At 44.0% G+C, this 13,147-nt stretch overlaps 1 protein-coding gene across 2 annotated transcripts in view; it reads right to left on the bottom strand.

Moving 5' to 3' along the window:
- The window catches only part of LOC131124858 (ankyrin repeat- and BTB/POZ domain-containing protein 3-A-like), a 135,097-nt gene that overhangs the window by 21,615 nt on the left and 100,335 nt on the right, over nt 1-13,147 (bottom strand). For both annotated transcript variants that reach the window (XM_058065760.2, XM_058065762.2), the window contains exons 5-6: nt 2,314-2,466; nt 2,075-2,240 (exon numbers count right to left, since the gene is read on the bottom strand). In XM_058065760.2, coding sequence (XP_057921743.2) covers nt 2,075-2,240; nt 2,314-2,466 — 319 coding nt within the window. The remainder of the gene's footprint in view (nt 1-2,074; nt 2,241-2,313; nt 2,467-13,147) is intronic.

Raw genomic sequence — 13,147 nt, forward strand, 5'->3', positions numbered from 1 at the left:
CTGAATAGGTGCAGATTCTTGAAAGTTGCCTGTGCTGGTTATGGTGTGTAGCTGCTCTAGGATTCCACAACTCAATACAAAAAGAGGAAAAATGAGCACAATAGGTCCGCTTTAAGAAGAAAGTGTGTATATTTTGAAAATGAATGAAAAAGCTGAGATGCACCACCCCTTCATGAATCTAAGAGGCTCCCAAAAACTGCATCACTTATTAGGAACCCTCCCCTGGGCCTACTTAAAGGGGCGGAGCTGAGCACACTGCTGTGAGCTCTTGCTCTTCTCTTCAGTGTCCGAGGCAGCGTGCAATCTACAGACTCAGCTGCAGCTGCCCCCTATTGGCAGAGGGGAGTGGAAGATAATTGGGGCCGTGGCTTATTTATGAGTGCCACTCTTCCCTCGATTTGCCATGCCCATGCCCACGCTTACCATGCTGCTCACACGCAAACGCGTCTTCTCCCACTTGGAGCAGCTGACAGTTCAGTGAAGCAGAAGGACTTTAACCACCTGCTCTTGACCCAGTCCACCCCTCCAGTATTTGCTGTGGACGCTTAACGACCACCTCCATCACAGCCACCGCTGCTGTGCAAATAAAATAAAAGTCAACCCCAGTCACCACGGCTCGTTATTCAGCGGTGGCCATGGAGGAGGCGGAGGAGGAGGAGGAGGAGGAGGAGGAGGCCATCACTTGGCCAAACCTCCGCCACCGAATATACCCTCATCAACGTGCAGCCGTTGCCACAGAAACCTGCCAGCTTCTACTTAACATCTACACTTAGAAACACTCCAAGGTCGAGGCATCGCCCGGGAGCCCAGAAGAACTGCTTTGTCTACTTTCAGGGCTTCGTAATACAAAAAAATACTGCATGATGCTATCACGTCTCCTACAACACACACGCTATCAGTACTACTTTAGAGCAGTCAGTGTACAGCTTGTATTGTTTATATTTACTATCCCCCTGCACATTAAGGTGCAACACACATGAATAGAAAGATAATTGTCCTGCTTGGGGCTACAAGAGTGCTGCCGGTGCAGGGCAGTTTTCCAACACCATAAGGCGGGGTTGGCCAAAGTGTGGCCCGGGTTGCGTATCACAGCTGTTTCTTTATTGGCCTGAGGAACATTCTCCAAATTTATTATTCAAATTATTCACAAAAACTAAAAAAATAACAAACAACACTAGCAAAAATAGAAAAATCAGCAGTAATTTCAAGAGTAAAGCAAAAATATTAGCCCATTATTAATTATTAATTAACTATAATTAATGAATAAAAATACTTTGTTTCACAGGAATAAATTACAGCAATATTTTAAATAATTTTTAAAATTGCAATACTACAAGAAAAAAAGGTACAATTAGCTTAGGGGAAAAGTTATAATATTATGAGAATCATTTTGCGTACCACAGCTGTTAATTGTTATATTTGGAATAAATTGTTATTTTTATGTTTAAAAAAAAAGAATGTCTATGTTGGCATAGTTTTTTCGATATTTGAACTGTCACAAAAGCAAATAATATTTGTGTCAAAGTGAAAGTTAAGCTTGAAATGTATCTTTTCCCACCCTGCTTTAGTGGGGAGCAGATATTTTCCTGAAACTTACCTGTGCTGTACTGTGGATTACTTAAAATGGCTGGGATTGAATGAGTTAATATAACATTCATTCATTCATTTTCTACCGCTTATCCTCACGAGGGTCTCTGGGATGCTGGAGCCTATCCCAGCTGTCTTCGGGCGAGAGGCGGGGTACACCCTGGACTAGTGGCCGGCCAATCACATGGCACATAGAGACAAACAACCATTCCCACCCACATTCAGACCTATGGACAATTTGGAGTCGCCAATTAACCTAGCATATTTTTGGAATGTGGGAGGAAACCACAGTACCCGGAGAAAACCAACGCACGCACTGGGAGAACATGCTCCAATTGTGGAATCAAACTCGGGTCTCCTAGCTGTGTGGCCTGCGCGCTAACCACTCGGCCGACTCATTGTCAGTGGACAGTAAAATGATGGAACTGCTATACAAGATGATCACTGATCAGCGTTTCCACATGCCGTCTTCCTGCCGTCTTCCTACCTGCTCGCTCATGCTGTTGATGCCGTCATGTCCCAGCAGGTTGACGGCCTGCTTGACCAGGTCGGTGCGTCCACAGTTGAGCATCCTGAAGCCCAGATCTTGCAAGAACTTGGCCTCGGTGGAGGCGGCATCCAGCTTCCCCGCGCCACAGAAACAGTCCTCTGCCCTGCGAACACCACGAGTGGATGCATTATGGGATGTCATAATGTTCACAGGTGATTCCTAAAGAAGCCACTCACTTGACTTGCCGAGGTTCGCAGTCGACGCCGGGCAGCAGCAGCCGGGCGGCCTGCCGGACATCGTCGCTGTCCACCGACAAGCTGCGGCGGTGCTCCGTGTGCGCCACGGCCACACGGATCCACTCCATCAGCGGCGGAAGTACCAGGAATGGCCTGCAAGGGGGCGCCATATCATGTTTAGGTGTATGAGCCTGAGCTGCCAACTTATCTGCAGACATTCCAACCTCCTTTGCTGTTATTTTCTGGCATCGTTGGGGAGTTTTCTGGCATTTAGTAACTTAAAGGGGACCTGTTCTGCTTTTTCCAATTTTCTGACCTTTTGTGAAATGTAGTTGAAATGTTGTATTCTCGTGTCAAACCATGGCAAAGTTTCAGATAATGAGGTTTGCACACTTGTTTTTTTCTAAAACCGGCTCCCTGTGATGTCATAGCGAGTCCTGTGAGAAGTCACCAGTCCGGATACAAGCTGTAGGCCCGCCCCCCCAGCACTTGGGAGTGTGACCAATCACAGCAGACTGGACATACCTGGAGGCGGGCCGTGGGTGGAATAAAACTGAAGAAATACAGCTGGAATAGGTGGAGATTCTTGAAGATCTAGAAAGCTTTCTGCGCGGGTTATTGTGTGTAGCTGCTCTGTAGGAGTCCACAACTCAATACAAAGGGCCGAAAATGAGCATAATAGGTCCACTTTAAAATGAAAGCATGTATAGTTCTGCATTTTGTGCTCTCACTGAACGCAAATGTTTCTTCATCTTCAGTCAGCCTGGATAAAAGAGGAGGGTGTGTATTTAATTGTTAGCCTATTGCTACTCTTTATTTGGAAAATGGAGTGGGTTATCTTATCTTCTTGGGGTAAATATAAAGCCATTGATAAGCCTATTGGACTGCCTGTACAGTAAGTATTGTGAAGCTCACTTGCTATTACATATATTCACCAGAAGAGTGTGCTATTCACCAACCACACTGAGTCATGTTAACTCACTCATTACCAAAGACGTATTCATGTTTTTTCAAACCCGAACACTCACTCCCAAAGACGTATTTATGCAAAAAGAGATTATGTGATTCCGAGGTTATGTTTTGTTCTTACAGCATTTCACAACATCGTATGCAAATGATATGCAAATTAGACCATTACATCATCCAGGACAGCGATAGCTACTTACTGCAAAGTTAGCAACAGTGTCACCTAGACGTCTGCTAGTGGAGACTCCACGCATCATCATCATCATCATCATCATCATCAAAGTGATTTTTTTCAGGTGCAAAATGCACTTTTCAAGACCGCATTGACTGTAACACTCGTAAATGTTCTCATTACAGATGCCCTTAGCTAAAGCAGATCAATATTCATAATTTATACAGTGCAGATAGTCTAGAAGGAGAATGATAGAGATGCTGAAAGTGTTATTACTCCCGCTGTTCATCGGCAGACATGTTTCATCCTTTACTAGCACAAATACTCATCTGGCCTTTTGCTTGTTTTCTTGCCTTTTAGTCAATTTGGAATTTCAGCTTGTAAAAAGACAGCATTTGAATATTTGAGTGTGCTAACTTGGCTTTTTAAGGACGTGATTAACTTGGCTCCTCATCGTCTTGAAACCGATGAGTATATATGACATTTGTTGAATTTACGTGAACAGAATCAAAGTATCAAAACAACTCTTGCATCTTCCACGTCTTGCTGTGGCGCTTTTAAAGCGGGTAAAGCCCTCTTGTGGCTACTTGGCGCACCTACGTGTCATTTGCTGCCCTCTTGTGGCTACTTGGCGTACCTACGTGTCACCTACCTACAAGTCGCACATTTCAGAGAAAAAAGTAGTAAATTCTGAGAATAAAGACATAAATTAAATATTTGGTTCTCATTAATTTTACATTAATGAATTAATGGCCACCTTTCCTTAGTTAATTTGGCATCCTTATTCTCATAAAATTACAATAGAATTACAATTTACAAGAAAAAGGTTGTCAATTAAGACAATAAAGTCACAAATTTACAACTTTTTCTCATTAATTTTAGACTTTATATTACGATATTAAGACTTTTCTTGTGTACTAAAATAATCACAGATTTTGACAAATACATAGCACATTTATGACAGTAAAGTCGCAAATTTACTAAAAAAAAGTTGTAAATTGCAAGAATAAAGTCATAAATGTACAATGTTTTTCTCATGAATTTATGACTTTTATTCTCGTAATATTACGACTTTTCTCATGTATTAAAATAATCAGAGATTTTGACAAATACATTGCACATTTATGACAGTAAAGTGCAAATTTACAAGAAAAAAGTTGTAAATTGCAAGAATAAAGTCATAAATGTACAATATTTTTCTCATAAATTTATGACTTTTATTCGCGTTACGACTTTTCTCATGTATCAAGATAATCGGAGATTTGGAGAATTACGTCGTAAATTCCCTACAATAAAGTCATAAATTTAAGAGAAAAAAGTGGAAGTCTCAAATTAATTCTCAAAATCTGTGATTATTTTAATACTCCGTCCTAACTGGCATTGCCTGAGGCAGATATGAAAAGGGGGAATATTCCAACTTTTTAATCATAAAAATCATATAAACTTTATTCTTGTAAGTTTACAACTTTATTGTCATTAGTTTACGACTTTATTATCAAAATCTGAGAGGTTTATTTTTTCAATGTGGCCCGAATGCTCTGTGCTAGTTGTGGTGCTTTAGTTTACCCACATTTCAAGTGCTGCCCTCTGGTGGCTATACAGTGTATCTACCTGTCAACCTGTGGCTACATCGCTACTGCTGAGCCACGTGCTGCCCTCTGGTGGCTATACAGTGTATCTACACCCAGATATTAAGGGCTTTAATGTGAAATTTGTCATCTTGCAGAGCATCTGTTGAGATGAGAGCAGTGCATAAACAAAGATGGCTGCATGGATGATTATTGCTCCTTCACGCCGGATGTCTCCGAGGACTAAAAGCCATAAAAATCCAGGAAGAGAGTGTCCCCAAACATGTAGCCACACAGAAACGCCTCTCCTCCCCATCCTCAGGTGGTCGGATTAGAGCGTCACTGGGCCTCACAGGTGTGGGGGGGCTGCATACAGACACAGGGAAGGGAAAGAGCTCTGGTGTGGACTCGGAAACAACGCCTGTGCTGAGTTTATTCCCGTGCACGGCAGCGACCAGATGATCCCTTATCTTCAGGGCTTTTGAGGGAATAGCAGTGCCGCCACCGCCACCGCTGGGATGTGCTTGGGAGAGTGAAGGCATGGAAAATCATTTAGAACCTGAAAGAATGAGCAGGCTAACGATAAGAATAATACTCTTTCCTTCTTAACACGAACAATACTTCTTCTTACTTATTAGGCAAATACGAGTGTTCCATCACGTTCCTTCTCTGGGAATCCTTCCACAAGCGGAATGAGGTAATTATGGAAGACTTTGGACTATTTCTGGCTCACTAGATCTCCCATTTAGATGAGAGCATCTCCCTTTAAGGCCTTTTCAAGTGTGCGGCCGCCTCAGATGGCGTATTAACGTCTAATGGCATATTGGAGTCAGCTAAATGATTAGGAATCCATCAGGAAAGTTTTCCTTCTTCTCACTCTGCAGCGGCGGCTTTGAACGACTGGCTGTCGACCGCTTTGTATTGATTTCCATCCAAAACGAGTCACACCTTTTTAAATCGAAAGTGCATGCAGAGGTAGATAGATAGATAGACTCCCTTTATTGTCATTGCACAAAAACACAGTAGTGAAATTGCCAACGAAATGTCGTTGCCTGGCTCCCATATAATAACAGACACAAAAGAAGATAAGTAATAATAAATAATAATAATAATAATAATGTGGAGAATAAATAGATAGAATAGACACCAAATATGAATAACATAATGTAAAGTGCAGCGTGAACAGTAAATTGCCCAAATAATTTAAATAATTTAAATAAATAATAATAATGTAAGTAAAGGTAGAGGGGCTTATTTGGCATTCAGCAGTCTGATGGCCAGGGGGAAGTAGCTGTCTCTGAACCTGGTCGTCCTACAGCGGATGCTGCAGAGCCTTCTCCCCGATGCCAGGCGAGAGAACAGTCCATGCTGGGGGTGTGTGGGGTCAGAGCAGATCCGATGGGCTCTAGATACACACCGGCTGTTTGCTATGTCTTTAATGTCTTCTCCGCTGTCCTCACCACTCTCTGCAGTAACAGTTACAACAGTAACAAGGATAGGAGGGGAGAGGGAGGCTCTTCTCATCTGCCGCAGGAAGTGCAGTCGCTGCTGTGCCTTCTTCGCCAGAGCGGAGGTGTGGAGTGACCAGCCGAGGTTGTCCGTGATATGCACCCCCAAGTACTTGGTTGTGTTCACAACTTCTACGGCTGTGCCGTTGATGCTGAGTGGAGTGTGGCTGGGTCTGGATCTCCTGAAGTCGACGATGATCTCCTTTGTTTTGTCAACATTCAGGATCAGGTTGTTCGCCTTGCACCAATCCACAAGGTGTCGCACTTCCTCCCTGTAAGCCAGTTCGTTGTTGTCCTGAATGAGGCCCACAACTGTTGTGTCGTCCGCGTACTTCAGGATATGGTTGCTGCTGTACTTGGGGCGACAGTCATGGGTCATTAGGGTAAACAACAGGGGGCTCAGAACACATCCCTGGCATACTGGGTTCTATCTGTGAGGAAGTCAAGCAGCCAGTTGCACAGGGAGGTCTTGAGGCCCAGTGGCTCCAACTTGCGTACCAGGTCCTGGGGGATGATCGTGTTGAATGCTGAGCTGAAGTCTAGGAACAGCATCTGTACATGGGTGTTTTTCTTCTCCAGGTGCTCCAGGCTCAGGTGGAGAGCAGTGGAGATGGCGTCTTCAGTGGAGCGGTTTGGCTGGTACGCGAATTGGAAGGGGTCGAGTGATGGGGGGAGTATGGAGGTGATATGGTCCTTAACCACCCTCTCGAAACATTTCATAATGGTTGATGTGAGTGCAACGGGCCGAAAGTCGTTCAGACATGTAATAGATGGTTTCTTGGGCACTGGAATTATTGTGGCGGACTTGAAACATGGGGGGACTACAGCTTGGGCCAGTGAGGTGTTGAAGATGTCCGTGAGCGCGTGGGCCAGCTGGTCTGCACATTCCTTGATCACCCGTCCTGGAATGGCGTCTGGGACTGCAGCTTTCCGCACGTTGACCTTCCTCAGGACTCTCCACACAGCAGCAGTATCAAACTTGACAGCCTGTTCATCGGGGCGGGGGGTAGCCTTCCTCGCAGGGTTATTGTTCAGAGCTTCAAACCTTCCGAAGAAGTTATTTAGCTCATTGAGGAAGCTGATGTCATTGTGGCAGGGTGCAGGTCTGGCTTTGTAGTCAGGGACAGTCTGGATGCCCTGCCACAGTTGTCTGGTGTTGCCGGGGTCCTGGAAGAAGCTTTGGATCTTCCGGCTGTGGGCACGCTTTGCCACTCTGATGGCACGGTTCAGATTTGCCCTTGCTGATCTGAGTGCCATCACATCACCAGATTTAAACGCAGCATTGCGTTCTCTTAGTCACTTAAAGTCACTTACTTTATCTCTTAGATAAAGCTCAGCACCATGACATGACAGACCAATGCAGCTATTGCCATCTTGTGGAGTTAATGAAAACAACATCTGGTTGTACTGGAGTTCATTCGACATTATCAGCCAGTGTTGCCACCTTGATCTGCCGACATTCCAACCTCCTTTGCTGTTATTTTCTGGCATTGTTGGGGAGTTTTCTGGCATTTAGTAACTTAAAGGGGACCTGTTATGCTTTTTCCACTTTTCTGTCCTTTTGTGAAATGTAGTTAAAATGTTGTATTCTCGTGTCAAACCATGCAAAAGTTTCAGATAATGAGGTTTGCACACTTGGAAGACGTTCGGGATTGTTTTTTTCTACCACCGGCTCCCTGTGATGTCATAGCGAGTCGTGTGAGAAATCACTCGCCTGGATACAAGTTGTAGGCCCGCCCCCCAGCACTTGGGAGTGTGACCAATCACAGCGGACTGGGCATACCAGGAGGCGGGCCGTGGGTAGAATAAATCCAAGGAAATACAGCTGGAATAGGTGGAGATTGTGGAAGATCTAGAAAGGTTTCTGTGCGGGTTATTGTGTGTAGCTGCTCTGTAGGAGTCCACAACTCAATACAAAGGGCCGAAAATGGTCCACTTTAAAATGAAAGCATGTATAGTTCTGCATTTTTTGTTCTGACTGAATGCAAAAGTTTCTTCATCTTCAGTCAGCCTGGATAAAAGAGGAGGGTGTGTTTATATTTAATTGTTAGCCTATTGCTACTCTTTATTTGGAAAATGGATTATCTTACAATTCACGGTACAGTTAACAACTCCCATCAAATGTTCCCTTAGCTTACTTCTATTCAAAAACATTTTAGCTCTGTGTGAGCGACGTTATGCAGCACATTTTTATTTCTTATATATTCCCTTCTTTGTGCCGCTGCACACGCCACTGAGTGATATCCACAGCCTACCTCCTGTCCTCAACCTTTTCCACTGGAATGCTAAACAGCGAAAGTCCTCTCCTGGGGTGCGGGCAGGCCAAGGCTCCTGCTGACATGTCGCTCCGGCTGACATTCCCTCTCCAGCTACTGAACGTCTGCTATCCCAGAAGAACAACGTGCACCCCTGGCTGCCGTCATGCCGGTGGTCGGAATGTGCAGATAGAATTCCAAAGTGGGTGAAATTGGAATGTTCCCGGTGATGAAGGGGGTTGAGAATTAGCACAGAGTAAGTATCAAGACAGCAGACACCATTTTGGAATGGCGTCCAGGTTGAAATGAGGTCGACCGCTGGGTCTCATCTGGCCTCCAAATTCTGATTCTCCCAAGACCGAGTTAGTCATGGGCTACTTCCATTTCCCATCTTCAGCCTGGCACAATTCTTCTGACGCCGCCACGTTGTTTAATGAAGCATTCAGGTGCGCCCGGCGGATAAATCACATGAATTTGACTGCAAGTAAACACTCAACGGATGCAAACATCTTGTGGACGCGAGACTTGACGAGCTTGACGTGGGTGAAAAACATTCTTATCCTAGAAGGATCCTTCTGCAAACACACGAGAGCTTTCCATAAAAGTTGCTGGAAGGAAGGGAAAGAACTCAAAAGACTTCTTCCATACAGACTGTCAAAGACATCTGTGGAACTCTCGTCTTTGTCGAGCACCCGTGAGTCAGTAAAACATTTGTCTATGTCCTGTACCCACGAGTCAGTAACACTTGAGTGTTTGTGGAGCACCCATGAGTCAGAGTGACTGGAATGTTTGTTGAGCACCAGCGAGTCAGTGAAACTTGAGTCCTCTTCAAGTACCCAGGAGTCAGTGCAACTGGAGTCTTCGTCGAGCACCAGTGAGTCAGTGAAACTCTACGTAGGCTTGCTCAACCCATGAATCAGAGAAAGACCCGTGACTGAGAGTTCGTAGAGCACCTGGTGAATCAGAAAAAAACGTGTGTTCTCACCACGAAACCATGAGTCAATAAAACTTTGGTCTTTGTCCTGTACCCATGAGTCAGTGAACGCTTCGTCAAACCGGAATGTGGGAGGAAACCGGAGTACAGCCGTGCAGCCACCTAGCATGATGCTGCTGTTAAAATGTGACTGTAATGTTACCACCTTAGCTTGCATATCTATGCTAGTGTCGCTAACACTTGACTTTGTTTATAATTACTTTTTAATTTTAATTAATTTATTACTTTTTGTTTATTATTATGGACTGGCTCAGTAGCCAGCCCATAGACTGCTACTGCAAGTAGCAGTCTATGGGCTGGCTACTGAGCCAGCCCATATTGTTATTCCTGTTTAGCTATTATTATTATATCTTAATCTTCCACTTTTTGCGCGCGTAATGCGGCCAAAACCGCAAGAAGGACCCCCACACATGTTACATCGTCGGAATCGTGACGTTCGGGACTACAGCGGTATTTATTTTTTGGAATGTTTTGTGTAACCATGGCGACGCTATTAACCGAAACGTTCAAAAATGGGCCAGTAGATTAGGTACACCCTTTCTATTTTTAGATTCCAGAGAAAACGAGAATTTACAGACTTTTCACAGCCTTGTAGCTCAGCCATATGGCCACGTAGAAACGTGATTGATGGCTCATTTTTTAGATAAACTTCTGAACTCTCTCTGTGGCTAAATGCTAATTGCTAGCATGTTAGCATTTATGCTAATTTACTCAAGTTTAAAGGCAAATACACATATGGCATGATGTAGGGAGGTTATAGGACAACCTTGGCACTTTCTAAACTTGAGGCTCTCTTGCTAGGTGCTAGCATGATAACTGTTAGCATGTTAGCATTTAAGCTAATTTACTCACGTTTAAAGGCAAATACACACATGGCATGATATAGGGAGGTTATAGGACAACATTGGCACTTTCTAAACTTGAGGCTCTCTTGCTAGGTGCTAGCATGGTAGCCATTAGCATGTTAGCATTTAAGCTAATTTACTCATGTCTAAAGGCAAATACACACATGGCATAATGTAGGGAGGTTATAGGACAACCTTGGCCCTTTCTAAACTTGAAGCCCTCTTGCTAGGTGCTAGCATGGTAGCCGTTAGCATGTTAGCATTTAAGCTAATTTACTCATGTCTAAAGGCAAATACACACATGGCATGATATAGGGAGGTTATAGGACAACCTTGGCACTTTCTCAACTTGAGGCTCCCTTGCTAGGTGCTAGCATGGTAGCCGTTAACATGTTAGCATTTAAGCTAATTTACTCATGTCTAAAGGCAAATACACACATGGCATGATGTAGGGAGGTTATAGGACAACCTTGGCACTTTTTCAACTTGATGCTCTCTTGCTAGGTGCTAGCATGATGACTGTAAGCATATTAGCATTTAAGCTAATTTACTTACGTTTAAAGGCAAATACACACATGGCATGATATAGGGAGGTTATAGGACAACCTTGGCACTTTCTAAACTTGAAACCCTCTTGCTAGGTGCTAGCATGATGACTGTTAGCATGTTAGCATTTAGGCTAATTTACTCACATTTAAAGGCAAATACACACATGGCATGATGTAGGGAGGTTATAAGACAACCTTGGCACTTTCTAAACTTGAGGCTCTCTTGCTAGGTGCTAGCATGGTAGCCGTTAACATGTTAGCATTTAAGCTAATTTACTCATGTCTAAAGGCAAATACACACATGGCATGATGTCGGGAGGTTATAGGACAACCTTGGCACTTTCTAAACTTGAGGCTCTCTTGCTAGGTGCTAGCATGATAACTGTGAGCATGTTAGCATTTAAGCTAATTTACTCACGTTTAAAGGCAAATACACACATGGCATGATGCAGGGAGGTTATAGGACAACCTTGGCAGATTCTAAACTTGAGGCCCTCTTGCTAGGTGCTAGCATGGTAGCCGTTAGCATGTTAGCATTTAAGCTAATGTACTCATGTCTAAAGGATAATACACACATGGCATGATGTATGGAGGTTATAGGACAACCTTGGCACTTTCTAAACTTGAGGCTCTCTTGCTAGGTGCTAGCATGATGACTGTTAGCATTTAAGCTAACTGACTCATGTTTCAAGGCAAATACATACATGGCATGATGCAGGGAGGTTATAGGACAACCTTGGCAGTTTCTAAACTTGAAACCCTCTTGCTAGGTGCTAGCATGGTAGCCGTTAGCATGTTAGCATTTAAGCTAATTTACTCATGTCTACAGGCAAATACACACATGGCATGACGTAGGGAGGTTATAGGACAACCTTGGCACTTTCTAAACTTGAGGCTCTCTTGCTAGGTGCTAGCATGATGACTGTTAGCATTTAAGCTAATTGACTCATGTTTCAAGGCAAATACATACATGGCATGATGCAGGGAGGTTATAGGACAACCTTGGCAGTTTCTAAACTTGAGGCCCTCTTGCTAGATGCTAGCATGGTAGCCGTTAGCATGTTAGCATTTGAGCTAATTTACTCACGTTTAAAGGCAAATACACACATGGCATGATGTAGGGAGGTTATAGGACAACCTTGGCAGTTTCTAAACTTGAGGCCCTCTTGCTAGGTGCTAGCATGGTAGCCGTTAGCATGTTAGCATTTGAGCTAATTTACTCACGTTTAAAGGCAAATACACACATGGCATGATGCAGGGAGGTTATAGGACAACCTTGGCAGTTTCTAAACTTTAAACCCTCTTGCTAGGTGCTAGCATGGTAGCCGTTAGCATGTTAGCATTTAAGCGAATTTACTCAAGTTTAAAGGCAAATACACACTTGGCATGATGTGGGGACACTATGGGACTGCATCAACCTTTTCCGTACTTGAGGCTTTCTTGCTGGGTGCTACCGTGGTAGCTGTTGGCACACCGGGCCCGAGGTTCACAGCACAGGTGGCCAGTCCATCAAAATTTCCGCGGGAATTTTCTAGTTATGGACTGGCTCAGTAGCCAGCCCATAGACTGCTACTTGCAGTAGCAGTCTATGGGCTGGCTACTGAGCCAGCCCATATTGTTATTGCTGTTTAGTTATTATTATTCCGTATATCTTAATCTTCCACTTTTTGTGCTCGTAATGCGGCCAAAACCGCAAGAAGGACCCCCAAACATGTTACACCGCCGGAAACGTGGCGCTCGGGACTACAGCGGTATTTAGTTTTTGGAACGTTTTGTGTAACCATGGCGACGCTATTAACCAAAACGTTCAAAAATGGGCCACTAGATTAGGTTTTCACCTGTTCTATTTTTAGAACAGCACAAGGCAGAGAAAAAAACGAGAATCTACACATTTTTCACAGCCTTGTAGCTCAGCCATACGGCCACGTAGAAACGTGATTAACGGCTCATTTTTGAGATAAACTTCTCTACTCTCTCT

This window comes from Doryrhamphus excisus, linkage group LG2, assembly GCF_037039965.1.
Source record: "Doryrhamphus excisus strain RoL-2023G ecotype Guam linkage group LG2, RoL_Dexc_Guam_v1.1, whole genome shotgun sequence".
Classification (NCBI taxonomy): domain Eukaryota; kingdom Metazoa; phylum Chordata; class Actinopteri; order Syngnathiformes; family Syngnathidae; genus Doryrhamphus; species Doryrhamphus excisus.